Source organism: Eucyclogobius newberryi, unplaced genomic scaffold (assembly GCF_026437365.1).
Source record: "Eucyclogobius newberryi isolate DKJ021-1_F unplaced genomic scaffold, fEucNew1.0.hap1 SCAF_8, whole genome shotgun sequence".
In the NCBI taxonomy this organism is placed as follows: domain Eukaryota; kingdom Metazoa; phylum Chordata; class Actinopteri; order Gobiiformes; family Gobiidae; genus Eucyclogobius; species Eucyclogobius newberryi.
This window is the reverse complement of record NW_027316500.1, coordinates 10,505,174-10,533,058: the sequence shown is the minus strand read 5'-3', so window position 1 is coordinate 10,533,058 and position 27,885 is coordinate 10,505,174. Positions and strand designations below refer to the sequence as shown.

General features: G+C 39.0%; 2 protein-coding genes across 6 annotated transcripts in view; one reads left to right on the top strand and one right to left on the bottom strand.

Moving 5' to 3' along the window:
- vit (vitrin) overlaps positions 1–22,616 on the top strand; it is a 34,223-nt gene extending 11,607 nt beyond the window's left edge. For 2 of the 4 annotated variants that reach the window (XM_072436629.1, XM_072436630.1), the window contains exons 7-23: positions 270–458; positions 1,838–1,882; positions 3,430–3,468; positions 3,548–3,598; positions 4,393–4,455; positions 6,025–6,093; positions 10,377–10,451; positions 11,598–11,666; positions 12,574–12,636; positions 13,659–13,721; positions 15,085–15,132; positions 15,506–15,571; positions 15,654–15,801; positions 16,918–17,021; positions 18,923–19,149; positions 20,477–20,990; positions 21,514–22,616. In XM_072436629.1, coding sequence (XP_072292730.1) covers positions 270–458; positions 1,838–1,882; positions 3,430–3,468; positions 3,548–3,598; positions 4,393–4,455; positions 6,025–6,093; positions 10,377–10,451; positions 11,598–11,666; positions 12,574–12,636; positions 13,659–13,721; positions 15,085–15,132; positions 15,506–15,571; positions 15,654–15,801; positions 16,918–17,021; positions 18,923–19,149; positions 20,477–20,990; positions 21,514–21,692 — 2,012 coding nt within the window. In that variant the 3' untranslated portion in view covers positions 21,693–22,616. The remainder of the gene's footprint in view (positions 1–269; positions 459–1,837; positions 1,883–3,429; positions 3,469–3,547; positions 3,599–4,392; positions 4,456–6,024; positions 6,094–10,376; positions 10,452–11,597; positions 11,667–12,573; positions 12,637–13,658; positions 13,722–15,084; positions 15,133–15,505; positions 15,572–15,653; positions 15,802–16,917; positions 17,022–18,922; positions 19,150–20,476; positions 20,991–21,513) is intronic. The other 2 variants (XM_072436631.1, XM_072436632.1) reach the window with 2 other exon arrangements.
- A 260-nt stretch (positions 22,617–22,876) lies between these two features.
- The window catches only part of LOC140351660 (striatin-like), a 45,553-nt gene continuing 40,544 nt past the window's right edge, over positions 22,877–27,885 (bottom strand). For both annotated transcript variants that reach the window (XM_072437594.1, XM_072437595.1), the window contains 6 exons: positions 27,747–27,794; positions 27,260–27,381; positions 26,277–26,447; positions 25,514–25,654; positions 24,330–24,518; positions 22,877–24,144 (listed from right to left, as the gene is read on the bottom strand). In XM_072437594.1, the coding sequence (XP_072293695.1) occupies positions 23,975–24,144; positions 24,330–24,518; positions 25,514–25,654; positions 26,277–26,447; positions 27,260–27,381; positions 27,747–27,794 (841 nt within the window). In that variant the 3' untranslated portion in view covers positions 22,877–23,974. The remainder of the gene's footprint in view (positions 24,145–24,329; positions 24,519–25,513; positions 25,655–26,276; positions 26,448–27,259; positions 27,382–27,746; positions 27,795–27,885) is intronic.

The window sequence follows — 27,885 nt, the reverse complement described above, 5'->3', positions numbered from 1 at the left end:
AGTGCCCTCACAGAGAATAAATAAGTCAAATTATAGTCAAATAATTCTGACTTCCTTTTTAAACCTACTCTTACCTGGACACTTTGTCGTCTCACATGCCTGCAGAAAATTAACGTTTTTGAACTCAGCTATTGGTCTGAGCTTGTTGAAGTTCACAGAGGTTAAACGAGGAGTCAGCGCCGCACCGTTTAGTGGAGAATGACAGGAATGCATTACACCAGCGCTATAGACACACTCCTCATAAGTCTGTCCCAAACTTTATTTTTTAGGTCAAAAAGAGGCCAAGCCCCAAGTAGTTTCGACCCCTCCTCCCTCCACTACACCACAGCCCACTACGACTACCACACAGGAGCCTACGACCACCCAAACCACCACAGAGGCCCCGACAACCACATCTGCACCGCCAACTACAACCACCACCAAGGCCCGGGCCGCTGCACATAAAGTCAGGGATGCAGGTAGGTTTATAATTGTCAATTCTGACTCATACTTGGCCCGGAGGAGCTTCTTCCTGCTTGTTTCCATAGAAATGCTGTTTCTTTAGCTATAATCATCCACAGTATGCATATCCCCATGGAGAATGTTCTGAAGTATGGTTTTAGCTTTCTATTTCCATGGAACTATGCAGATGACCACCTCCAGAAGGTTAAATACTGTATGGGTTAATTTTATTGATTTTTCTATTGTTTTTGTCAATGAAATTCCATTCATCTAGCCAACTGAGATAAATAAAGTCTTTGAAGAGATTATATATCAACTATATTGGTAAAGGCAAAAATATGTTAACCGTCAAGCAAATTCCAAATTCAATTTAATTTGTTTTTGTAGAGCCCAAAATCACAATTGCAGACAGACAGACAGACAGACAGACAGACGGACAGACAAACAATGAAACCGTCATCGGTCAATAAAGGCAAGCGGATTAACAATATTCACAGGAAATTAGCAGGACTGTACCAACATTCTGACTCAAGATCTGGAAATGAGTCCCACAGCTCCTGACAGGTTGCACAAGACACACACACACACACACACACACACACACACACACACACACTTACACTAAAAGCAGTCTTAAACCCCTAAATGCTTGTAAATCTGTATTTTCTCGCTTGCCATATGGACTCATTTGACTATTTCTGCGGTGAGTTTGTAGGAATAGGAATGCATCTGTAGAAAAGGCCCTACAGATGTATTTGATTACTGATATCTCTGATTCAGCCGCCTCCTGGTGCAGAAGAACTGTGTTTTGTAAATCTGTTCTGTGTGATAAAACATGTGGAGATTTTTTTCTGCACATGCTTTCTGTTTTCTATCTATATATCATGTATTCAGGCTAAATGATGACAGATGATCCTCCATAATAAAACGCCGTCATTTTTTGCCTGAATAGTTTTCATTTGCTTTACTTCAAATGCCTTTACCCTGGTGGCCCTTTTCACATGATCAGATTCACTGTATGTGGAAAACGTTGGCCGCTGCGCTCTAGAAACAAAGATTTTCATTTTGCTAAAAGTGAGTGATGAAAACCTCTGATTGCTGTTGGTAATTGGTCGGTCACAATTACAACAAATTACAACTGGTTTAGTTGAAGCTGGTGCCTGCGTGTGCATGTGATCAGTGGAGCTTTCATCGCTCTAATTAAAATGAAAATATTATCAGATCCAAACCATCTTCTCCATTTGGATAAAAGAGGGCCCCAGTGTGTAGACAATGGTGCAGTATCTAAAGGTATGTGTGTAAATGAGATGGGACGAGGGCCAGACGGTGCCCTGCCTTTCATTTTGTGTAACTTTATCTTTTCGGCGTCTCCCTCTTGCCGTGTCTCCCCATCCAGGCAGCAGTCACCCGTACTTTGCCTCTGTGGCAGAAGTGAGCACAAGTAAGTAGGTCCTGAACTGACAGGGGTCAAGCATGGTTTACATTTGGCCTGATGGGGGCATGAAGCGGTGTGAAAATGGTGCTGGGATTGCATGGCTGGTCTCGGGAATGAACCTTTAAGCTTCATTTGATTGTAATATTCTAATCGAGTGGAGCTGTAATTCTAATGATTCTAATGATTAAATGTGTTTAATTGCATAGTCCTGGTTTAGGATTGAACAGGGTCATCTTATAACCAGAAGATTTGGGGTTTGACGCCATCTCAAATACATACACTCATTGTTTCCTTGGATTGTGTCCCATATTAATAGGAGTGTGAGTGATTGTTGGTGGTCAGAGAGACTATTGGTGTACATTGGCAGTCACTTCTCTGTCAGTCAGCCCCAGGGCAGCGGAGACTGCAGAATTGTACAGTTTTTACCAAATGTGAACAAGATGCAGTTCAGGAATAATCTGTGAGTGATAAAAATGTGCCCTGTTTCACTGGCCTCGGAGCTCTGCGGGTTCAGGCGAGCTGCAGGTCTGTGGAAAGAATTAGCAAGTAGTCTATTTACCCCAGACACCACAGCGCTCTGAAGTGGTTTTCAGATAATTAGAGGAGTTCTTAGCTGTTATCTCGTTGCTAAAAACATACAGAAACACCCCGTAGCTAGTGTAAATCCAGCCAGGCAGATGCATTATTTCGGCCAGTGAACTGAGTTGCATGATGTTTTATGATGGTCCGGTGGGTTTTCTTTTAGCAAGAAGTGTGCATGTGTCTTGCTGTGGGTCCTCTCTTACTTCATGCATGTATTTGGTGAATTGGTGAATAAAAATTCCCTTGTGAGCATATGTGAAACTGAATGCTTCACAGTGTATGTTTCAGATTTGCAACCAAATTTACTATTGCCCATAAATGAATCGACATCTTTTAGCTGTTTCAAAGATGTATGTCCTCACCAATTCTGCCCTACAAAGACCGTAAGATCACGAAATACATCATTCAGCTGAGCACTAAGACAGCTTTCAAGTGGAGGCCAAGTGTGCTGTCACATTACACTTACAGTGAGCAGATGTTACAGAGGAGTCTGGATCATTAAAATTACGAGCTCTATGATATTCCTTAACACAAGACAATTATAGTCTCGTGTTAAATTACAGTTTGACCTTTCTCATAAAAGTCGACAGGAAAAAATATTATTTCCAACGAACATAACAAGGGGCTTTCTTGGGCCCCACAATGAGGAAGAAAATTACTTTAGGAAATCATCACTAAAAACACTTTTTAATGATTCAATTTGTGAGATGCTTCTACTTCACTTCTATGAGTCTTTTGAAGTAACTGTACTTTAACATAATCCATCCTTGAGAGAAGATGCATTTAAGGTGCACTTTTCAGGTGGAGGATCAGCAATGAAAACACCATAAACTACATTTGAAAACACATCATTTACACATGATTTGACCATGGCTTTGTAGGGCAGAAAAGCACGACTTAAAGTGCCACTATGTTAAAAGTGAATTACTGCACATTGTCCACATTTTGTCTTAACACTACCCGTGGTACAGGACAGTCCCAGAGCGGAGCAGGGAAGAGTCCTGTTCAAGGTAGGTCACTCCTGTCAGTGTAAGTACATCCTTTACACCTCAGACTAAATTATGACTAAATACAAACATTTTCCTAAAGTGTTCAGAGGCGGAGCTTATCCCAGCCGCTTCCCACAGCGAATCAGTGCAGGTAAAACAAGCTGAATCAATGCTTTCAAATGCATCGTGGAACTCTGCTTTGCTAATTATATTGTCCGCATGGCATCTGCGCATTATACTGTTCTACTAATGTAATGTTGCTTTTGTTTTTGTGAATGTAATATATTCTAATGCCCCTTCATGTACAGTATGTTATATCAGGGACATTATCTTTGATTACCTCAAAGTCATTTTGTCTGCATCCACTTCTAAATGTCAATATGTTTCTTTTGCATGTGTATTTTAACAACTTCCTTTAATACGTGAGAAGTTATATTAAAATCTGAAAGATATTTTATGATTTCAGTTGTACTGTTAGTTTTAAGGCCCCACGTCTGCAATGAAAAGACAATTACACTATTAAAATATAATTACTTTAACTAATAAACATGGATTTGCATCTACCAGTAATACTTTAAATGAAAAGGTATTATTTTTTCCACATACTGTATATTTTGTATTTCAATCCAATCTAGATACTTTATCTTACTTGCATGCCTACTGGTTTTTAATGGTTTATTTTATAAGGCTATTCCTTGTTGTATTCTACACTAATTGCCAAAGCACATTCCTAGTCATGAAATGTTTGCTCGCTGACATTGACATACTAATTCTAATTCTGACATAGCGACTTATGACCATAAAGTGAGAGTGTTTTTAAAAATGTATTGTGTGAAAGACGCAGAGACCTTTTGGCTTTACATTTGCTGCGTGAATGTGATTCCTGTCTCTTCACCTCCACTGGGACTGCGTTAAGTAATATGTCACTCATTTTGGATCTTACAGGCCTCCGTAGACATGAGACCGCGGCGACCATCAGGAGAAACCCATCGTCTCCGGTGGGACCAGGTCAGAACCATCATGAACTCCACAAGCACAAAAATGAACACATGCAGTAGACCTACAGGTTTTGGGAACATTACATTGATTAAAATACATTTCCAGGAGACTAATAAACTTAACCATAATAACTACTTCCCTAACTTTAACAAAAACTCTAACCTTAACATATCCTAAAAGCGCACTATGTACTGCAACTTTTCCGGTGCTTGCATGGTCTACCACCACCTGCTTGTTTCCATGGAGACATTATTGCTTAGCCTTGAATGCTCCACAGTTATTTATTTCATTTGTTTTTTTATTTATCTGGGTCCATCCACATCAAAACATTAACCTACATGTTTGTCCCAGGCTATAACACAAAATATGTACCAATGGCATTAAAGGGGACATAATATGCTTTTTTATATTGAACTATAACATAAGTAGATTATATAATGTGAAGAATATAAGGTGAAAACAGTACTTTTCCAAGCCTCAGTTGCAGGACAATACAGGATTACTCAAACATACAAGAACCAAATATCCCCTTTCATTAAACTTGTATTTATGTTATTTATGCTATTTTATTTATTTTATTTATTTTATTTTATTTTATTTATTTTATTTATTTTATTTATTTTATTTATTTTATTTATTTTATTTATTTTATTTATTTTATTTATTTTATTTATTTTATTTATTTTATTTATCTTATTTATTTTATTCAAGCAATGGAACACCAGTAATTTAATAAATGTTAGATTCACCTCATGGGAATGAGATTTTTGGTCCCTACTAAGCAAAATGTCTCCACAAAGTGACGGTGTCTCCACATTTCAGTCTCCACGCGGTGATAAATCCTTGCCCAACAAACAAAGGGGGTAAAAACAGATCAAAGGCAATCTTATGTGGAGCTTGAACAAAGGTGGACATGGTAAGTTTGACCATAGAGACTCTTTTAAGACCCTTAAAAGGTTTCACCTCGGGTCGCAGATGATCCATTCCCATCCAGTTTCTCTAAAGATCCCCACTGTCAAGCTTGTCTTTTGCTACGTCCGTTTTCATCAAAGGAAAGGGGCCAAATGACGCAACCGAGTCTAGTAAAAGTCATTTCTAGCTGATGTTATTATAAAACACTTTGGATTCATGCTTTGACTTTGCCTCATGCTTAACAGATGGGAGACGTCATAGCTACAGCACCTTCTTTACGCTGCAGAACTCCAACGGGTGAAATTACCTTTAATCAGAATGTTTATTTTGAGTCGAGAAGTTTTGAGTTGCTTGGATTTATTTACTTTACATCATTAGTCAAATAAGCTAGGTTGAAATGTCCACACTAAACGTAGACAAACGTTATTGATTCACTTTATCTAAATGTAGTCTGGTTTGCTTTTTCTAACTTGTCTCAATCCAATTGTGTATTTTTCAAGCTAAACTATAGGCATAGTTTCATATTTCATGTTCAATTCTCAGTCAGAAATGTCAAGTTAAAAGGCATCTCGAAACAAGATGGTTATTATGTCATTTTAAGACACTTTTTCTTTTGCATTTAATCCCTCCTCACCTTTTCTCTCTGTTTCTTTTTGCCTCGAACAGCTTTTAACAGAGTCCAGCCCTCTGCAGCCGACCGCAGCCAAGCAACAGGCCAGTCCAACTCCAACCCCGGTGAGTATCTGCACGCACACAGCACACACAGAAGGACAGTCTGAGGAGATTCACAAGCGACAGAGGCACTTACTCCAACTAATGAATATCGCTCTATTCGGCAGAGTTTGGGAAAGGAACGCTTTTGTGCTCGAGTGATGGGTTTCAGAGACTTTGTGAACAATTCTCACCAGCTTTCTGTTTGATATTGGTCAGGCATGCTTGGTTACTTTGGGATTTATTGCACAGAAAACATTATAGTGTGCACAGTGCAGTGGGATATCGTGTCCTCTTAGAATTAGGGTTCTGTCTGTCTTATTCATATATTCAAAACTACAAACACTTAAAGTTCAAGGGCAAATGATTACCAGTACATTTTCCCATCAGAATGTGGACCGTGAATCAAAATGCTTCAAACACAAAACGATACGTCATAGCACTTCCACAACTGTACACACAAAGCTTTTTATCTTGGACTTGAGATCAAACCATTTCTGTCATTGAACATCCTCTGACGGCCACATCTGGTCCGGCCTCTGTCCTGCTCGTAAACATTTGGAGAGATGGAAGTTATACCAAGTGACCCAAAAACGCAAGATCTGCCCCAGAATATCGCAGGCTATTTAAAACCCAGTTTAGGTTTGGCTCATAGTGAAATGGTGGTTCGATTTAGCCTCTGGTATGCTAACCGATAAAGCCCTAGAATTAGACTGCACTGCAACTGTTCAGCTGACTAAACGTTACATTACAGAGTAGTGGCTTATCTCTTATTACTTAGAAAACCTAATGCAACACAAACATGGCTTTTCATTAAGTATTGAAGTTGAGTATTGAAGTATTGAATTGATTGCAGAGCTTGACTGTGAGTCAAAATATAATATTGGAATCAGACAGATAATGCTCTATTATAATACTTGTAAGTCAACACGTGTTTTTTTTTTTTTTATGTTGAAGGCTTAAAATTTACTCAAGTTTTCAAAAATGTTAGTGCAGTACAATTATAAAAGAAAAATACATATATTTTTTTGCAAATGAGCTCTTCCTTTAAAATCCAGTTCTTTTTACAACGTAGAACATCTTGACTGTTTTTAGAAAAACAAGACGTTTCGAATCTCATCCAAGAGGCCATCTTTGTTTAAAAAAAAACAATATTAAAGAAAGAGAGTGAATCCCTCTTTAAACAGGAATGAAGGTTTAAGGTTTTATTTTTGAAGCCATGGGGCGGGGTCAGCCCTGCTTCAGATACTATTCATCAGTGATGGGGGAGCTGCATCCAACCTACAATAGGATTTCGATAGCCCATGAGAAGATTGGTTTCAAGTTTCAACTGTAAACCGATGATTATTATTACGATATTTATCCTACTCTGAATAGGATAAATATCTGAGCTCTCAGACTAGATCCACAGATTGAGAATGATTCTTTGATAAGAGTTGATACTAAAAAGTATCACGTCTAACACTGACTCCCAAATCTTAGCTTGCACTTTTTAACTTCGGATATGCGTCTGAAAAATGTGTGTGACTTCTGGTTTGTGATGTGTTACTTTTTTGAGGCCCTCAGAGAAATTCCTAGAGTGTGAGGTGAGGAGTTCAGGTCACGATCATTAACATAAAAGTTTCAGGATCAGACAGATAACTTTGTCTTTAGAGTCTTTTGGAAAAGGTAGCGTGTTTTTTAATGTGAAATGTAAGATTTACGACTTTCCATTCACAGTCACTGTCTCGCTGCTCTGCACAGATGTTCAGAGTTACAACAAAGTGTTTAAGTCTTTACAATGAGGCGTAGATCTTACTAATGAGACTATAAGACAATAATAACTCTTTGAGTTATTATGGCGCTATTACCACCACCTCAAAAACTAAAATAAGAGATTTAATCTTCTTCATAACAGTAAACCTAAACCTAAATTCAGAATGAAAATTACTTTCGGATGAATGTTGAAACGTCTTGATTTTTAAAATATTGTCCAGAGATGACAACCTTTGAAAGATTTTAATCTTTTTTAGGATGGATGATTCCTGGATGAATGAGGGATTACACCGACAGTTAAGCTTAATGTACTTCTTTTTTTTTGCAATTTGTTGTGCAGGCTGTAGTAAAACTCACTATACAATAGGGTTTCAGCATGAATGGCACGAGATCCATGGAGGAAAAAACAAAAGTCATCTTGTTGTAGGAACTGTGAGGCTGTCTACAATTTGTCTGCTCAGAGATGTTGGAACCACTTGGACAAAGTTAAGGATGGACATTAGGGTCAGGGCTATTCTGTATTTCCAGGAGAAGCAGCAGAAGTTCTTGTGGGTGTTGTAGAGGATGGAGGAGGTTTGGATGGACCACTACTGTCGACTACAGGGAATTATAGTGACATTCTCGTGTCTCCCACGCGTTTGTCTGGAGTGGGTCCTGGGGCCAAGTCTAGTTGGAATAATAATTTTTTAAAAAGGTATTGATGTGTTAAATATTTTACATATATAGTATATATTCACCTTTAGGGATAATAGTCTTATCTGAATCTCCAATGGTTTTCTACCACATAAAGAGGATATCTGTACCAAATGTTGTTTATCTGATACAGGTGTAGGCCTCCATCATGCAGCACTGCTTAGCTACCGCACAGCAACAGCAAAACACCAAACAGACTTGTGAGCAGTCCCTGCTCTGCTCCAGCAGCAGTTCCTCCAGAGCTGACCTATGGTACAGTGGACACTGTCTGCAGGCCCAGGGCTGATGCTTCATGGGCAGTGCTCAAGGGCCTCATCTATAAAGGATTGCATAGGAATTTTGAACAAATGCATACTCTAAGTGGCCTCTAGAGGCGTACGCCACGCAAATACCTGATTTATAAAAACTCCATGTGCTGTGCACCACACACAATCTTGCAAATACAAATCTGATCTTCAGGAATTTAGCCTTGATCCAGTGATCTACAATGTAAATGGCCTGAACTGTCCGTGACCTCGTGACCGCTGTGATCACTGAAGTGTTGGTGAATGAGAGCGTTAAAGTGGATCACATGAAAGCACCTGTGTCAATAGAAAAGACAACAGCACTGTCCTCTATGGAGCTGAGCACATCTGAGCATTGTCCCGTCCACACTGTCCCTGGTTTGACTCTGGCTTTGTCCAAACACATCTCTGCTTCACTGGACCTCAGGGTGGACAGCTCACGACGGATGGGAACGACAGGCTTGCTCACTGTTGGCGATGCAGAGTAAATTCCAAATTGACTATCAGATGGCAAATATCTTCGTTTTCAGTTTGGAGAGAAGGTAACCTGTCAAAAATACTTCAGGTAGATCAAGAGTTGTGAAGAGAGGAAAGAGAGAAGTTTTTTTTTACCAGCAGTACAGGACCTGGAGGCAACATTGTGGTGGTTTTGTTCATTGAAGTCGCCCATGCTCATTGAGTATTATAACCTTTGATGAGGTCAGACAGGGAGATGGAGGTGAAAGTGGTAGTGCAATTTACCTATCACAACCCAAATATTTATTATTATTGAAAATATATTAAATGCTCTGTTCCACTGAACTGACATTAAAAGACAATTGCATCTCTGTCATGATGCAATGTATACAATCATTTAAGTTGTAAACAAATTTGTCAGCACAACTCATATGCTCCAAAAATGTTTTTTTCAACTTTATTTGTTTATTCCTGCACACTCCTTTTAGAATGGATGTGCGTGTCTTACTTTTTATTCAGTGACTATATGCTGTAAGTTAAAGCTGCATCAGAGCAATGCACGCTGTCATTATCTAGTTATTAAACACTTTATCTGTACAAACTTCAGAAAGAGCCATGTGAGTCACTATGACACCGCTCAAAAGTAACACCATGTCTATAAATATACCTATAAATCAGTTCTCACTTTTTGCCAGTTAATGTTGCAAACGCATCAGTTTTACGATATTAAAAGCCTTACAACCAAACGAAATGGCAAGTTTGTGTATTTGTGGGATACATATACATTTTCCTTCTTCAGAAATGTATAGCATGTGAAAGACTATTTGCTATGGATGTACGTAGCATTGTCTGGACATTTTACATCCATACAAATACCACGAGTTTGTTTTCTCTACAAAACGTGTCTAGGTCTGAAAACAGAAAAGCTCTCAGAGGAAAAAGCCCAATGCCTTCAGTCCCGTTTGAGTGTGTGTTTAAGTGTAAGGCGGGACATTGTGCACCTTCTCTCACTGTCCCGACGTGGCAGCAGAGGAGGTCACAAGCTCGCCCCCTCCTCGTGCCCTGCTCTGTCCTCTGTCCTCTGTCCTGAAGGCGGCTTTTTAATCTCCCTCTGCACAGCTTTTCCCAGAAGGGAGTGGGCGCCCCCCTCCCACCCTCGGCCCGATTGGTTTCCTGGAGCCAGGCGTCCCGCAGGTAACAAGGCAAACAACTTACCTCTGAATGGACGCACTAACACCACCGCTTCATTCATGCACTTCACGTATTCGATTATATACAAGGATTTTAGGGGTTTCAAATATAGTTTACAAAATAATACATGCAACTGTGAATGGAGTGCCAATATTTCTATAAACCTGATAAATATTACTCCAGTATAGCTACAACTTATTAAAAAAAACAGATGTTGATAATTCACATGATGCTTGCCCAAGCTTTTTGGTCTCACATTCTGAGTTTCACACCTTTAATTAAAAATCCATTTACTAGTTTATTGCCGGTCATAACTATTATTATTTCCTGTTTTAATGATATTCATAAAACATTTAAGGAAAAAAAACAGTGTATAGATGATATTTGTGCCAACACTATCCTACAGAAATAATTTTAAGGATGCAAAACATACTGCAAATAACATTTTATATAAATTTAATTCTGCCTATCTTTTAAATCTGAAATCAGTCCCTGTATTCCTGGTTGGGAAACATTGATCTACTCTATACCTATTCTCCATCAGGGCACTTTAGACAGTATCAATAGGCAGAGGGTTGACTATTTCACTTAACGTACTTGAGACTTTCAAACAAGGATTTGGTTCCTCCTCGAATCAGATTAAAAAGGGTTTGGCTATTTTCAGTAATATATGCTTTAAGAATCCATTCATATCCATAGTGGCTCAGCTGTACAAACATCAATCCAATTTCAAATATCTGGAGCCAATATTGTAATAATGTAAATATAAAGAACAATTTGTGAACTGGTTGAACCTGATTCATTGCAAAGCGTTTTTCAAGGTCCCCTCAAGTTTTAAGAAAACAGAGCCATGTTTTTTTTGTCATTGTCCTTGGTGCTTTCACCGCAAGTATGCACAATGGAGAAGCAGGCCACACAGTTTTAGAGTCCTGGATCTGTTCTCAAACTAAAGTAAAGAAACAGATCAGTAATACTTTCGACAGGTCTCCACAACATCCTGAGAATAGTTGGCTTATGGAAGTCGGACTTCAGATTCTATTTCAAAACACATGTCATTCTACAGTAAACGCTTACCATAGTTTAGTTTCACACTCAAAATGCTCATATTCAATACTTTTATAGACTGACCACTCACCTCTGTGCGTTCAGATGTAAGTTATTCCGTCCCTGACTCAGGATACTCATGGACGGAGACCTCTGAGACAGCGGACGTCCCAGGTAAGTCCACACCACGTCCCGGGACACGTCATGTACAATTACACTGCATGAGCAGGTGGGTAGAGGGCACAGTTACTTCAAAGTGATTTCTTTCTTAGTTTGGATCAGTTTCATAGCAAAATGAAATAAAATTCTGCCAACTGGACAAACTTTGTAAGAGTGAAGACGTTTTGCCACTAAACCAAGTTCCTTTAGATATGTTTGTGGTAATGATTTGCCTTTTTGTTTTTATATAACTAGCCAATGTTTAATTTTTTATGTTTTAATTAATACAGGACGTTTTTAGACTCTACCCACCTTTAAATGATGCATGTGTGTGTCATTGCATGTAATGGTTCTGTACATAAGAGTGTTTGTAGAATATAGTTTCTTTTGGATGTTTATCACATGCCAACAGCCTGAAATATGCCAAAAAACTGTGATTTTTAAACTGTCCACAGTACAAGTGCGACCAGTAAAATATCTAGGACTTGAAACACCACAAATGTGTCACTAAACCATGTCTGACTCCCGATCAAACCTTGTCTACTTTTGCACAGTCGCCAAAATTTGGACATAAGTGTCCAAATTTTGGCGACAAATTTGGACATAAAATCTGGACTAGACCCGGACTAAACCGAGAGCGACAAAGCGAGAATACATTTGCAATAAAACTGGGCTAGTTTTATTGCAAATAAACGCTTGGTCCAGGACTATTCTAGGACCACCAGAACAATAGCGGTCCTTGAACTACAGTTTGAGAATCACTCATGTTGCAGGTTTGTAGTTTGCGCATGTTGTAGCTGCTTGGTTTCCACTGGTCTGGCATTGGTTGAAGACTGGGTCAAACCAATCCAAATCATGGGAACGTTTGGGCGGCCATTTTGATAGTTGGGATTACTAACAGCTCTGAAACATCCTCCTCCAGCTCGGGATCAAAGGCCTGATTTCTCTGACTTTGAGCGCTGGTATTATAACTTTGGACCCTACCGTAAGTGTCTTTTCTTCTTAGTTACTGGGGAGTCTCAAATTGTGCAAACGTTTCAGACAGTGGCAGAGCTTTACAAAATGGTTGATTTTAATGACAAAAAAGTTGGAAAATCAAACAATGGTCAATAAAACACAAAGAAATTAACCAACTTTCTTAGGAAACAAGCAAATTATCTTTCCTTCTCGGCAAGTGTCTATGCCAGCTGCTGTTGGGCAAGAGACTAAATTCACACAATTAAAATTAATAAAAAAAATCAGTATTTACCATCTTAAAATCCTTAGATTATATAAGTTATATATACATATAATATAAATTCAAGTAAATTGTATAATTTTGATACGTTGCAGTGATGGTTGGCTGCTTTAGCATAGGTCAATTCATCCAACATGCTTCTAGTATATAGTATAGTAGTAGTATGTATCTATTCCTTTCTATAATTATTATTATTTATTTATTTTTCATTGTCTATCATTTGTAAGTTTATTCTGATTTTACTTTTCTCCACTTGTGTCTTGAAACCCTGTCTGATACTTTTGCACAATACTCATATACTTTTGGTGGTATTTTAAACAGGGAGTGTCACATGTTGTGTCCTTGCCACACACATTGTCTTTGTTTGTGTTTCATTTTAGAAACACTTTCAAGTTCTTATCTTTCGTTCTTGGGTGTGCCTGCCCTGTGGTCTCAACTGGGCTGTGGGCTCATTTATATCCATGTCCAAATGAAAGGATGCAACGTATTTATTATTTTTGTCAGATCTAACTTGTAATACAGCTACTTTACCAAAACACAAAAGCCTATCCAAGCAGCCCTCAATGTTACAGATTACAGAGAGTGTTTTTGCATCTGTTTGGCGAGGCGGCTTGGCACAAGGAGAGCCCTGGTTTGGAAAAACAAGGTGGCCAAAACCCTCTGAACCACATAAACGCCTCCACGCGTCCTGTTCGATCAAACGTGGAGACTATGAGTTGTTACATCTGCAGAATGTGGCATCGTTGCAAAGCTTAGGTCTATTTTTACAGTGTCGAGATCGTTTGACGCAGACGGGAATCGCAAAGTGTCGCTGGACTCAACCCAGACTCGAGGTGAGCCGTGGAAATGACAGTAACTCATGTATTATGCAAAATAACTAATCACATCATATTTAATTTTAACATTACATCATCATCATCATAAATGTTGGTTTGATCTAAGTGTTTTCATTTGCTTATTATCAAGTCATTACTTCTACAATATTCAATTATGTAAAATGTGTTAAATATCCTTTATTTCAAGCAACAAAATAAAAAAAAAGAATTGAGAATAATTTTCTATAGGTCGAAAAATAATCGTCATTATCTGGATTAAAACATACAGCAAAACATAACAAAGATATAACAAAGATAGTGGCATTATTAAGCATATACGTCATCATAAAAATAAATGAATAAATAAATAGTTATATACTGAACAAAAATAGACTTTATTTGTAATATTCTCTTTTTTTTTCGAAACCTTTGGCACATTTTTGTCTTTATAAGTGTAAGGTATCGCTTTAAAATAAGGTTACTTTGTAAACTATTTATGAAGCATTAATAAGGACCAGTTATTTTTATAAGCACTATAAGCATTTAGAAGCATCTATCACTTGGTTCAGTTTAATAAGCATTGTATAAATACAGAAAACACATTTTAACACATTTTACTTTAAACACTAACCATGTTTAAAGTATTATAAGCCATCTACAAATGCTAGTAAATGTACGTAAGTAAAAACATCCTGGTTTATCTGTCTCTGTAAACACAATATCCTAGTCCAGAATATCGTGTCATGTTTCCTGATTTCTTAAAGTGGGTGCTGTACTGAGCATGTGCAAACTAAAGAAACCCACAGCTAATTTCCCAAAACGTTTTACCAGGGCTTTTTTTGTATAATTTTATCCTCATAAAACATTAAAGCCGTCTACTGTAAAATACAGCCAACTTTTGACACCAAACTCATTTCTGTGACTGTATTTTTTTGCACTCCATATTTTTCCACTTAATAATAACTGATGTCACTATTATTTATTTGAATGTTTCTTGTCCCTCTGCTGTTTGAAACAAGCTAAAAAGTCATATGTTAGTGAAGTTACATGTTCATCTCATCATGTGTTGTTAAAAATCTCAAAACAAAAATAGAAAAAGTAGTTTTACAAGTCAATTAATCGCAAAAATAAAGGGTTTGGGTTAAACTACTACTACAATTTTCATTATAGTTACAGCCCGAATGCCTTTATTGGTTTGCTAACATCATTAACACGCAGCGATCCAACTTGATGTCTGATCTGCCTCTGAATTATGGTCCATTTTGGTCTCAGCGTGACCTCAATATGGTAACGACGACACCAGAGTCAAACCAGTACTGACCTAAACAGTAACATATCATTTTGTGAGTTTAAATAAGATGTGGCCTGTCTATTGTTTTAGTGGAGCCAGTGGATGTTTGGAAGCCGGACATCAGCCTTTATGAATCAGGTAAACCTCTTCCTCGCAGTGTTTGTTGTGGTTTAAATGCTTTTCCGGCTCACTTTTGGTCACTGCTGCTACCCCCAAGCACAGGGTTTTGGTATTTCTATCCTTAACCTGTAATTGGAAGTATCAGTAGTCCAAGTTAAATGCTAAAACTCTCCCACTTAGTGAAATTACATTAAAACCAATGCAAATTTTGGGATTTCTGGAAAGTGGATGACGGAAGCAGCATCAAAGGTCTTTCATGTATCTCTGCAATTTTAAACCAGACATCACCCTGACCCAGAACATCTTCATTTCATTTAGTAGGAAGCACGTAGAGCCACCGCCATTTGATGTAATTGTGTTTTCGTACTGGCAATTTGCATTCTTTTTTTAGGGTTCAATTTGAGAGAGCCAGAGCCTATTCCCAGAATCCCAGAACCAGTATCACAAGGAGATCCAAGTAAGTTCACAGAGTTTATTTTTAACCTTTTTATGGCTGTTGGAAATCGTTAACCGCTTATGAATACATCGTCTTTCTGCAGATTGTAAGGTGGACATGGTCTTCTTGATGGACGGAAGCTGGAGCATCGGAAAGCGCAGGTTTAAGATCCAGAAGGACTTCTTGGCTGAAGTGGCACAGACCATAAATGTGGGCGTGGCAGGACCAATGATGGGCATCATCCAGTACGGGTACGAGACAAACTCCACAATTTATCCCAAAGCATCCAAGAGTCCAGGCTTTTCTGTCACACAGTGAATAGACAACACTTTAAGAATAGCATCGGTCGGTTTTACATGTGAGGGATTTTCAGTTCAAACTTACTTTTAGCTGATAAACATTTGAGTAAGTTTTCTGGCACAGTTTTAACACTAAAGGAAAAATGCCATACAAGATATACAATATGTGCCCTAATTTTAGTTATATTTATTGTATTGATTTTATGTGTTTGTTCTGTTTTGTGTGTTTGTTTTGTATTTTTCTGTGTTTGGAAAAAAAAATGAAAAATAATACTTTAAAAATGAATTAATAATGATAACAATAATTAATAAATAATGTCCAGATACAGTCAATGATGCGACATATTAGGGGGCGTGGTCTAGTGTGAGGGAAATTCTCAGTTCATTCAATAAGAAACACATTTTTTTCCCTCGTCTAATGCGTTATTATTTCAAGCACGATTAATTCTGTTCGAGTCCCAACTGCGTCTTAATGGAGGTTGTTTACGTATCATTACCTCAGAAAAGTACATATAAATTTGTCTATTCACCACTTTATTCTTCTCCATTTCTGTGTGTCTGTATTTGGTACAATATGTATACTTAAGTCAGCGTTTGCTCTTGTAGTTGTTGAACAGTTGGTGACAGAGCAGCTCTTCTACATTGAAATGAATGGATTGGTTCCTGTATCTATAGTCAAAACATTTAAAAAGTAGGCTAATAAAAATGATACTTTTCTTACACCTAAATTTGTGATATTGATTTGAAGTAACAGTACTACAATATGTTTTAAATGATTGCAACCAAATAGAGATAGAAGAAAGGTATTTTTTTCCATGTCTTATAGAAAATGAAGGAGACACTTGTGAGTTACATTTAGAGAAGCTGCAGTTCCAAAAAGTTGTTCTATAATGAAGCAAAAATCTAAAATATAACATTATTTATTATATTTGTGTCAAAATCTCGTCTTGTCTCATTCTCGTCTCTTGGGAAATGTGTCTCGTCACATCTCTAATCAATACACATTCATAAAGAGACGTTGAAACACCAGAATGATTTCCTGATTTCCATGAGTTTCTTTCCCTTCAGAGATGACCCGGTGACAGAGATCAGCCTGAAGTCGTACTCCAGCTCCAGAGACGTGAAGTCGGCGGTGGATAAGATCGTCCAAAAGGGAGGCCAGTCCAACGTGGGTGAGTGTGCACTGTCATCAATAAACTCTGCAGTAAAACCCGACAAACGCTGGTGTGAAAGTCAAACACTGCCACTTATCGCAAACCGTGCGGCACTGGCACATTTTCACATGCAAAGATACAATTAAAGCTAAATTTGCTTGGAGATACTGTTGGCTAAATTACAGTTCTGCTCTGCAACGTTGTGTTTTTCTTGAACGTTTTTTTGCCCGAGACTCGAGCGGGTTGCCTTTGCGATCCTCAGGGGGTCAGGTTTTGTTTGCCCTATGTCCAGTGCCACATGCATCTTTACAACTTGCTAAATTTTGCTTTTCTGATTCAAATAGTGTCTTGTGCGCTCTGTAATCAGCGCAGGGCGAGAGCCACCAGAGACCACAGGACGGACTAAATGATAGGATGCCACGTACTCTGCTGCGTTTTACAGTGAGAGAAATGCACTTTACATTGTTATATATATGTTTACAATTCACTCGGTGGATGTTTTCGCACAAGACTTGTAAATGTTGCCCAAGTTAAGGACAATGGGTGTTTTGCTATTTTAAAGGAGACATATGATGCTTTTTCCAGGTACTTCGCATTGAACTGTGGCATAATTAGATCATCATTTTACATTTTATTGGTTATAAACAGCAATATTATTGATCTAAAATGGCTTAGTTATAGAAACAGGTCCATTGACAAAACTGTGAAACTGATAAGCCCCGCCTTTTCATAGTTAAAAGAGTTTTAGAAATCGTAAAAAGCAGCAGATTACATGTTTTTATCTTTGAAAAGCAGCTAAAGGACATTTAAGAGTCCAATTTCAAATAGTCACAACTAAGTACAGTGATGTGGGCAGGGATAGGGGGTAGGTGAAAACAGGATTTTTTGGAGCACTGGAGTTCTCAGTTGCAGGACGATACAGGATTAACTCAAACATGCAGGAATCAATGAAAATACAACTTTGAGGAAACTAATGATGAGGAAACACCTTTGTGACATGGTTAAGCAAGTTGATCAAGCATAATATGTCTCATTTAAAGTTTTTTTTATAGTGCTTGTTTATTTGTTTGTTTGTTTGTTTGTTTGTTTGTTTGTTTGTAAAATGACTCATCACTTGCAGAGTAGACAGCAGTTAGAATTTCAGCCTCACAATAAGAAGGTCCTGGGTTCGGTGTGTGGAGTTTGCATATTCTTCCTGTGCCTGTGTTGGTTTCCTTTTCTCATCTGGGGCCAGTACCTGAAAATGAGATTCCAAATCACAGTGGGACTCTTAATAAATAGATAAATAAAGAATAAATACCTCTACTCAGGTCTTCAAGGTAAGACAAGGCAAGAAGAGCACAATTTGTACACAAAATAATTCAAAGTGCTTTACACAACAGGAAAAGATGCATTAGAATCACAATACAAACAGATAAAACATATATAATCATTATAAAAGTAGCTTTAAAAGAGAAGAGTGCAGATCAATCCTTTCAGTCATAGCATGCACGGCTGAACAGAAATGCTTTAGACTAGATTTAAACATAATGTAGTAGAAACCTGTCGCACTTCTTCAGATTTTAGCTCTACCAAACTGAAACACTGATTTTTCATTGCTTTTATCTTATCTCAGGATTAAATACACACTAAACCAAACCTGAACCAAGAGACTAAACCAAAAGAATAAGGACTGTACCAGGTCTAAACCAAGAAAAAAATGGTCTAAAACAGGACATAACCAGTGCTAAACAATAGTTAATAAAGCGCTATCAAGATATTAATTTGGAACCTCATGCACACAATTGAAATTCTCATTTATCCAGACATCTGAACAGATTTATACACCTAAAACATCTCAGACTGCCCTTTCTGACTTTACCTTCAAAACATCCACCATCACTTTCTTGTGTGTTTGTTGCCCCCTTCTGTCTGAACAGGGAAGGCCCTCTCCTACATCAATAAGCTGTACTTCAGTGATGCCAACGGGAACCGAGGAAGCGCTCCTAATGTAGCCGTGGTCCTGGTGGACGGATGGCCCACAGACAAAGTGGAGGAGGCGTCCAGACTCGCGCGGGAATCAGGGATCAACATCTTCTTTGTGACCATCGAGGGACCGGATGAGAACGAGAAGCACAACCTGGTGGAGGCCAACTTTGTGGATAAGGTAAGAGGAAATGCACTTGTTTCCTTCACAAGTGGGTAAGAGTGGTCAGACATACTAAACACAAAAGGTACGTCTCCTCAAATTATTTTTGGTCAATCATTTGACAAAAGGAAACTATCAAGCTCCTGGGAATTTAAAACATAAAAATAAAACTGTAACCCACGTATTTGCTGTCAACTCAACCATTCTAAGATGAATCAGGGTCAGTTTGTGCTCCATATCTGCAAATAAAAAATAAGTCTAAAATTCATACAATTTAAAAAAAAAAAAAAAAAAAGTCCCTAAATTTAGTTTTTAGTGATAGCTGAAATGGAAATTGTGCTCAATCAACAGTTCATATCTCCCAACAGCAGCTTTACTCCTCCTCGAAGCCTATTTATCCCAAAATCTTGGTAGTATTATAGATCTCTTTCTTTGTTCAGAGCTTGTACTTACAAGTAAATCAGACATTAGAGGCCAAAACTGTCACTTAATAAATACAGAAGTTTACATCAAATAAGATGATAAAATAAAAGTGTGTTGGAGTGTGGCAGAAACCCGAAAGGGCTCAACTTTTAGGCCACACACCTACAATTTGTTTATTTTGCAGGCTCAAATTGACAGAAAAGCTTTTTTTGCTGCAGAAACCGCAGTCTCAGCTTCACAGAGCCATGTGTTTATACTTCTAGTCCTAAAGGTTCAGAAACAGCTTCAAATCTAACTGTGGGTCATTTTAGTCTAGCTGGAGGGCTATTTATTAAATAACTAGCCCTCCAGCTAGACTTCTATTATTATGAATCAAATAATGTGTCTAATTGGTTAGGAGAAAGATACTAACTTATTCCCTTTAAATCTTTAAATAGAAAGTTTAAAAAAAGTATCCATTCAGGTAAAGGCTTTTAGTATTAAGTTAATGTTAGTTAGTGAATGATATAGGACTACATATACAGTCCAAATACTCCACACAACTGCACAACAACAACAACAACAACAACAACAACAACAACAACAACAACTCAAAAGCACAATTTTCATCTTGGTATTACATTAGTGATCATTCTTGTGAGCTACTGTCCAAGTAACTTCCCTTGTGGATCAATTAAGTTTATCTAAGTCTAATATTAAGACCTCTTTGTGGCTAGAGTTATATTCAAATCATTTTTTTGCAGTTTATAGCAGGTTTATCCCCTGTTTAAGGTTCTATACACTTGGTTTGTTTTAGTCTGTACGTGGCCTTATCAATATGTAATTTGAGTTGTTGTAGACGTGTGGCTAAGATAATGGACTAAAGTAATTACAGTGAAATACAATGTAATTAAAGCGTACATGTCGTGCCTCTTTGTTCCAGGCTGTGTGTCGCACCAATGGCTTCTACTCTTTGCCCGTGTCCAGCTGGTTCGGCCTGAGGAAAGCCGTGCAGCCTTTGGTGAAGAGAGTCTGTGACACGGATCGTCTCGTCTGCAGTAAAACCTGCCTCAACGCCAACGACATCGCCTTCGTCATCGACGGCTCCAGCAGCGTCGGCACGGGAAACTTCCGCACCGTTCTGGAGTTTGTCGCCAACGTCACAAGAGAGTTTGAGATCTCGGACACGGACACAAGAGTGGGAGCGGTGCAGTACACGTACGAGCAGAGGCTGGAGTTTGCGTTTGGACAGTACAACAACAAGGCCGAGCTGCTGAACGCCATCAAACGCGTCAACTACTGGAGCGGCGGGACGAGCACGGGCGCGGCCATCACCTTTGCAGCCGAACAGCTCTTCAGCAAATCCAAACCAAACAAGCGTAAAATCATGATCGTGATCACAGACGGGAGGTCCTACGACGACGTCAGGGCTCCAGCTCTGGCCGTGCATCGCCAAGGTGAGCACTGCACTCAAGGGCCGGCCGATCGGAGGCACAAATCTAACTGTGATCCCACAAAAAGACCAGATTATGCGTCTGATAATTAAGATAAGATAAGCCTTTATTTGTCCCACGATGGGGAAATTTCAGTGTTGCAACACAAAGTAGGTACAGAAGTAAATAATAAAGAACAGATAACTTATACAAAATTTTAAAAAACACAATTAAATCTGAGACAATTAAATCTCCGCATTGGTTGATACAATGTTGTCTAAAAATACAATTAAACATTTAGATAATGTAATGTAATTTTCCTGATGCGGTTTTATGTCCTCATGAACAAACTTATGTATTCTCTTTAGGGCAGGCCACAGAAAAGGGTCCATACATCTAATTGGAGAAATGTATTGATCTGAATTAATCTGCTATCAATGGCAGAAATGATTGCTGTTTTATGCAAGTTAAATGAGGAAGTTTACGGTGCCCTGAACAAAAATATTGGTCAAGTGGCACGTCTCACGTCTGGTGTGTTTGTGTCCAGGTGTGATCGCGTACTCCATCGGCATCGCGTGGGCGGCTCAGGACGAGCTGGAGTACATCGCCACAGACCCCGATAAAGAGCACTCCTTTTTCGTGGACGAGTTTGACAATCTGTACAAATATGTGTCCAAAATCATTCAGAATATCTGCCAGGAGTTCAACTCTCAGCCCAGAAACTGAAGAGGGGCGACAGCAGACTGTACAGAGACAGAGGAGGAGCGCGTGGGACGTCCCAGACACTGATTGTAAATGGACTCACTCTGATGCCCACGAGGAAGTGCTGGATTGGTCTGCAGCGAGAGGATAAATAAAGTACCATCTACACACACAAAAACACCACACCAGTTGATGGGAAGGGGAAACTCTTCTTTTGTTTAGAGTCATTTTGGATCAGGACAAACACTGTTGATAAAAGCTGTAGATTGTACTTAAAATATTCTCAGCCAGTAACTCACCATGAGAATACTAGTGTAAAGAAAGAAGAAGTCATCTGTTTTCACATAGAGGATTTTTCTCATTAGATATTAAGTATTTTGTTACATCCATCCATACATAGTCCATCTTGTAGCTAAAAAAAGGTAAAAAGTAATTTATTGAAACCTCCAGCAATCATTAGTATTTTTGTTTGGGTTATTAATATTGAGTCTTGTAAAAGTCAGAGGGAGAAATTGTATAAAAGTATTTCACGCTGTAACAAAAGGTGATACAAAATAAATGAGATAACATGTATAATAATTTAAAACAAAAGTCAAATGTCTTTTAAAGCGGGGCAGATGTGAAGAACGTCTCCTTGAATAACTTTTAAACTGGTGCTTTTATATTCATTTGTATATTTCTGTGCACTTCCTGATGAGATGGCACATACTGAGGTCAAGTTACTCGGAGACTTTCTTGGTGCTGAATTTATGGATACGAATGGTTTGTCAATATATTAATAAGAGGTACTCATTTTTTACAATGTATTTTTGCTTCCAACTCTGCAGCTTTTTCCGTGGAAAATATATTTATAATTTCTCAGTTTGTAAATGTACATATTAAAATCTTCCGCAATGTTCAAATATTAATTTTTTTGTGTCGTTTTTAATAAAATTTGGAAAACTATTACTACTTTTGACTAATTTATTTTGTTTAATTTCCCAGTAGCAAAAGAGAAGAAAAATCCCACACACGCACCAGTATCTAGCCGGAAGATTAAATTGACTTAATTATTTTTCTTTTTACTTCACAAGCACCTGAACTCACCCAGGCAGAGAAAATACACGGCCTGACAAAAGCGCTCTACAATATTTATTTTACTACTCATTTTAGGAAAGAAACGGTATTTTTGATAATGTGCTTGTAAAAACCACAAAAACCTCCAGAAACACATTTTACAGCAGTTTTATTTGAACATACTTTCATATACAAACCAGTGACTGAGAAAATGGCTCATTGAAGCTGTACACACATGTACATCTCTGATTGGTGTCACCTCCTCACTCACTGTACAGTTAGCTGGACCGGTCTTCCCTCAGTGATGGTGGAGTTTGAAATCTTTACAAATAGTCCTACAGTACTAAGTTCCTGCTAAACACTGGACTACTGTAAATATCTGGACATGAAACATCACACTGAGCATGTCCACACAACGGGGGAAAACTACATAGTACAAGCCATTCAATTCAAACAAGAGCAAACTGGCCAAAATCAGTTAGTTATTCCTAAAATGGACATCTATAACCAAGTTTGAATCGCCTTTATAACCAAAATGGTTTACTTTGGACACATACGTTTGTAGCTTTATTTCTCAAGTGTACAATTAATCTAACAAACAGGCAATATATATTCCATGGTCTGTATCACTATTCGCATTGCCTTGAAACGCACAAATTAGATTTTCCAACCACACTTTGTCCAAAGGAGCACTCAAACTCACGCTGCACAGTTAAGATTTTAAGACTGAATATATATTTTGTTTATTATAAGCATTTGTAATTTTACATCCAATGTTAAAATCAACAACATTGTGACAAACAGCTCCATGTTTTTGCCGTCTCCCGTTTTCCCAAAGAACAAGCTTGTTAAAATAACTTTTCAGACCTTTTGAAACCAAAGGCACGTTTGTCAAGAAGTGTTTTAAAAAGGAAAATAAAGGCAGGCCAGCAAGCAGAGTCAGTCTGGGGAGAGCTCCGAGTGAACGCCATGATCAACTGAAGTCGAAGCCTGACGTGTGGGCGGGGCCTGAGGGGCGGGGCAGAGCTGGAGAACTCCAGTCCAGGGTTAAGTCCTGAGCCTCCAGTGGCGGAGGTGAATCTGCAGGGGGCGCTGTGGCCGTACACCCAGGCCTGCCTGGATGGTTGATGGGGGACTGAACAGTTCCTCTCCACAGATGGCCTGTTTCACTCAGGGACAGAGTCCTTCCCTTCTGCGTCTCTATTGGTCCCTGATCGAAGGAGGCGGAGTCAGAGGTCCGGGCCGCAGGGTCATACGAACACTTTTGCCAAAGCGTCTGCGCCGGCACTGGCGATGTAGCATTTAGTCGGATGAAATGCAACGTCGTGGATGGACTCCTCGGACTTCTTCCTGTGAGCCGTGAACTCCTGGATACAGGTTTTACTCTCCAGGTTCCACAGGCGAATGGAGCAGTCGTGACCTGAGCACAAACACAAGAAGATCAACACATGCAGGAGACGAGCGAAATGACCAAGAACTAAAAACTGTATTATGTGGTTTATGGGAGTGGATTATCAGGGATCAGACCTGGAGCCTTGAGGTCAGCGCTATCTCTGACACAGCTTTGATAACATCAGTCTGAGCCACAGAGGATGAAACACTTACTTCCCGACATGAGATAAAGTCCGTTGGGGTCCACGGCTAAACTAGTGACTGCGTCGAGATGAGCCACCATGGAGTGGATGAGCTTCCCACTGTTGTTGTCGTAGAACTTGATGTGTCGATCCTCCTGCGCTGTGATGGTGATGGGGAGCGTCGGGTGGCTCAGGACCTTGTTGATGTGAGACACTGTGCCTGAAGAAAAACATCAAACATTTTTTTGTCAGTGGGGCCTATCAGGGCAAATGTTACACTATTTAACAGGGGGGGCATTATGTGAAATGAAATATCCATCCATCCATCCATTTTCTACCGCTTGTTCCCTTTCGGGGTCGCGGTGACTGGAGCCTATCCCAGTGACTTTGGGCCTTAGGCGGGGTACATCCTGGACAGTGGCCAACTTGTCGCAGGGCCGACACAAATGTGAAATTAAATAGAAATGTGAAATTAAATAGAAATGGAAAATTATAAACACTCCGGGGACACTCCGGGGACACTCCGGGGACACTCCGGGGACACTCCGGGGACACTCCGGGGACACTCCGGGGACACTCCGGGGACACTCCGGGAAAAGAGACGACTAGCCTCCAGTCACAGTCATTCAAACATGTTTGAATTATAAGCCTGATTTTGGCCGTGCTCTGGTGCAGTGGCATGTTAACTGACACTTCCGCACACACGGAGCCCAGCGACCAATGAGCTAAAACATTTTATTTTTATCTTTGCAGACAGAACAATGTACGAACAATGCCAACAGCAAGGCGTATCTTCCTGCCTAAACATCACATTCAAAACCACTCACACACTACTTTTACTCTTAAACACTAAACCTCTTTTCTCCTTACATTCACTCTGCTTTACAAGTGATCCAAATGATCGGGCTGGATTATAATTACAACCTTTGACTGAAAAGAGGAGGCACTTACGTTTGGATTTACAAGAGGCTACAGCAAAGACAACTAAAGATAAATGCTCAGATTATAGTCACAGATAATAGACACATGCTGAGAGTTGTGCTACTGTAAATGCGATTAAAAGAGAACTTTGTGAATGGAGCGTGGTGCTGATCGGAGCTCTTTTGTGGAGCTGCAGATTCTACAAACGATTCATCAAAAAAAAACAGCCCCCACGAGCTCTTCCTCCGCTCTCCTCTGAGGTTTGATTCACACTAAACTGAGTCTCTCCTGTACCTAGCTCTGTGTTGGTCTCCAGATTCAGGACGAGCTGTTGAGTTTCCATGTTGAAGAGGCCGATCTCTCCACTCGCGAAGGACGTGACCAGATGAGCCGGTTCACTGCAGACCAGGTCCACCGAAGTCGGGATTCCCAGCTCTGAAGGACAGAACAAGCACTTAGACTATATACAAGACCACAACACAACAGAAAACCTAATTATCCAGAAAACTACAAGTAAACATTGAATTATCAGTTAAAAAAAGGCAGATTAAAAAGATTATACACATGCAAATCAAAAAATGTGTCAATAAATGTCTTCTCCTTTCCGCTCTTGTTCATATAAATTCTTTGAAATCCTCCCAAAATATTAATAAAGATTTTGTTCGACACAGTGAAATTACATGGCTGTCAATCAATTTCAAGTTAAGCAAAACCAACTCGACCATACGTTTTAATGTTGTTCCTCATTCTAAAATATATTCAAAAGGTAAATTGTGTTTCCTTTATAAAATGTTCTCAATCACTGTCTAAAAGCTGCAAAAAAACGTATTCATTTTTCCATAATCTAAACCAAAATTAACAAACGCGAATAAGCTTAAACTGAACTTTAATTCATCTTCCCACTATAGAAATCAACATCAAATCCATTATAGATTTCAAGGCTTTAGTTGTGCAGTAAATAAACGATAAAAGCACATCTCCAGCAGAAGGACCGCACGTATTTACAGTGGATGTTTTTTTTAAATAGTGCAACTTTCCAAACAGAATAAGTCTTTACTTTTATTCTCGTTGAAGACCGCCAGAGCAGGGGAGGTGGTGTTGTTGGCGTCCCACAGCCGCACCGTCCCGTCAGCGGAGCACGACAGGAGGCGCTGGTGAGCACCGCTGTAGACCAGGCCCCAAACCGAGTCCGTGTGTCCCGCCAACGCTCCACGCAGCACCGACGGGTCTGAGGCAAGGACACAAGGTACACAACAACTTTACCCTGAACGTCAAATGAAGGGGTGGATTTGGTTAAAATACTATAATTATAATGAGTTGTTTACTTGGAGATCTACAGGACACTACTAAATATATCAAACAAATATATATGTAGGGCGATTTGACGAAAAAGTTGGTCACATTTTTCTTCGTCGTATTGATTGAATTTGAGATATCTCCCCAAGATAAATTTGCCACAAGATTGTGCACACATGAGAGAAATGATCTTGTGAGATTTTCTTTTTCATGCGTTTTCATTTGGTTGGGACAGAAAATGGGACACGCTCTGGTGAGTTACACATCTTGAAGCCGTAGCTCCAAGAAGCAGTGTTACGATGACGGCAAAGATTTGAAAGAGAAGTAAAGACTTTGAGGCCAAAATTGGAAACCGCATTGCATAAATGTATTTATTTATTATGAGTCATTTATAGATCATGTCTGACTCTTGTCTTGCCCCAAACTTGTGTCTTATTCCATCTTGTAGAAAAAGAGCCTTTTCCCACACCTACTGAATTTTGATTAAATTCTATTTTGTCATACTAAAAACTAATGGAAAAAAGGCTTTCAATATGAACAAATAAATAATACACACTTTTAATTGAGGCCATTTAACCCCCCTAAAGACAGAAACCATTCTAATTAAATAAAAGAAAACTACACTTGCAATCATGTTGAATTCAATCTTAAAAATGTAATGCTGCAAGTATATTTACAATTATTTAAGAATATATTTTTGTTTGATATCAATGGCCCAGTGCGATGACTTTCTCAGATGTTTACCGTAGGAGTCGTAGGGGTCGATGTTTGGGTTTGGTGTGTTCCAGCACTGGATTGTCCCGTCCAGGCCTCCGCTGAAGCACTGCTCCCCTGTGGAGCTCATCACAACGCTGAACACAGCGCCCCTACAGACACAAACAGGGATTACACAGGCTGTTATTATGTGTATTCATTTGTGTAGTTTGTTTTAAAGCTGGGGAATCTGATTTTTACACTGCAAGGTCAGAAGTAGGTTTTTAAACCAGTGCAACTCAAACCAATTGGTCAGTAATATCCACATGCATTCATTTTCAGGCTCATGCAGATTTAGACCCAATTATTAAACTGGGGTGGATCACCCATGCGCAGCCAATCAGTGCGTTGCTTTTGGATTTTACTTCCGGGTTGACAAGACATAAGATACTTTATTATCAGCTGTTTTTACAAGATTCACTAATTAAAAACAAAAATACCCCAGCTTTAAGTTATCCAAGTGTTGGTGTTTTTGTACCTGTGAGCTCTGAATGTGTAGATCGGCTCCACGTCTAAAGACGCACTCCTGTGGATACAAAAGAGATTTATCATTTTTTGACATTGCCCTCAAACATTAAAAATAAAAAAAATATAAAAATTGAATCCCCTTAAATAAA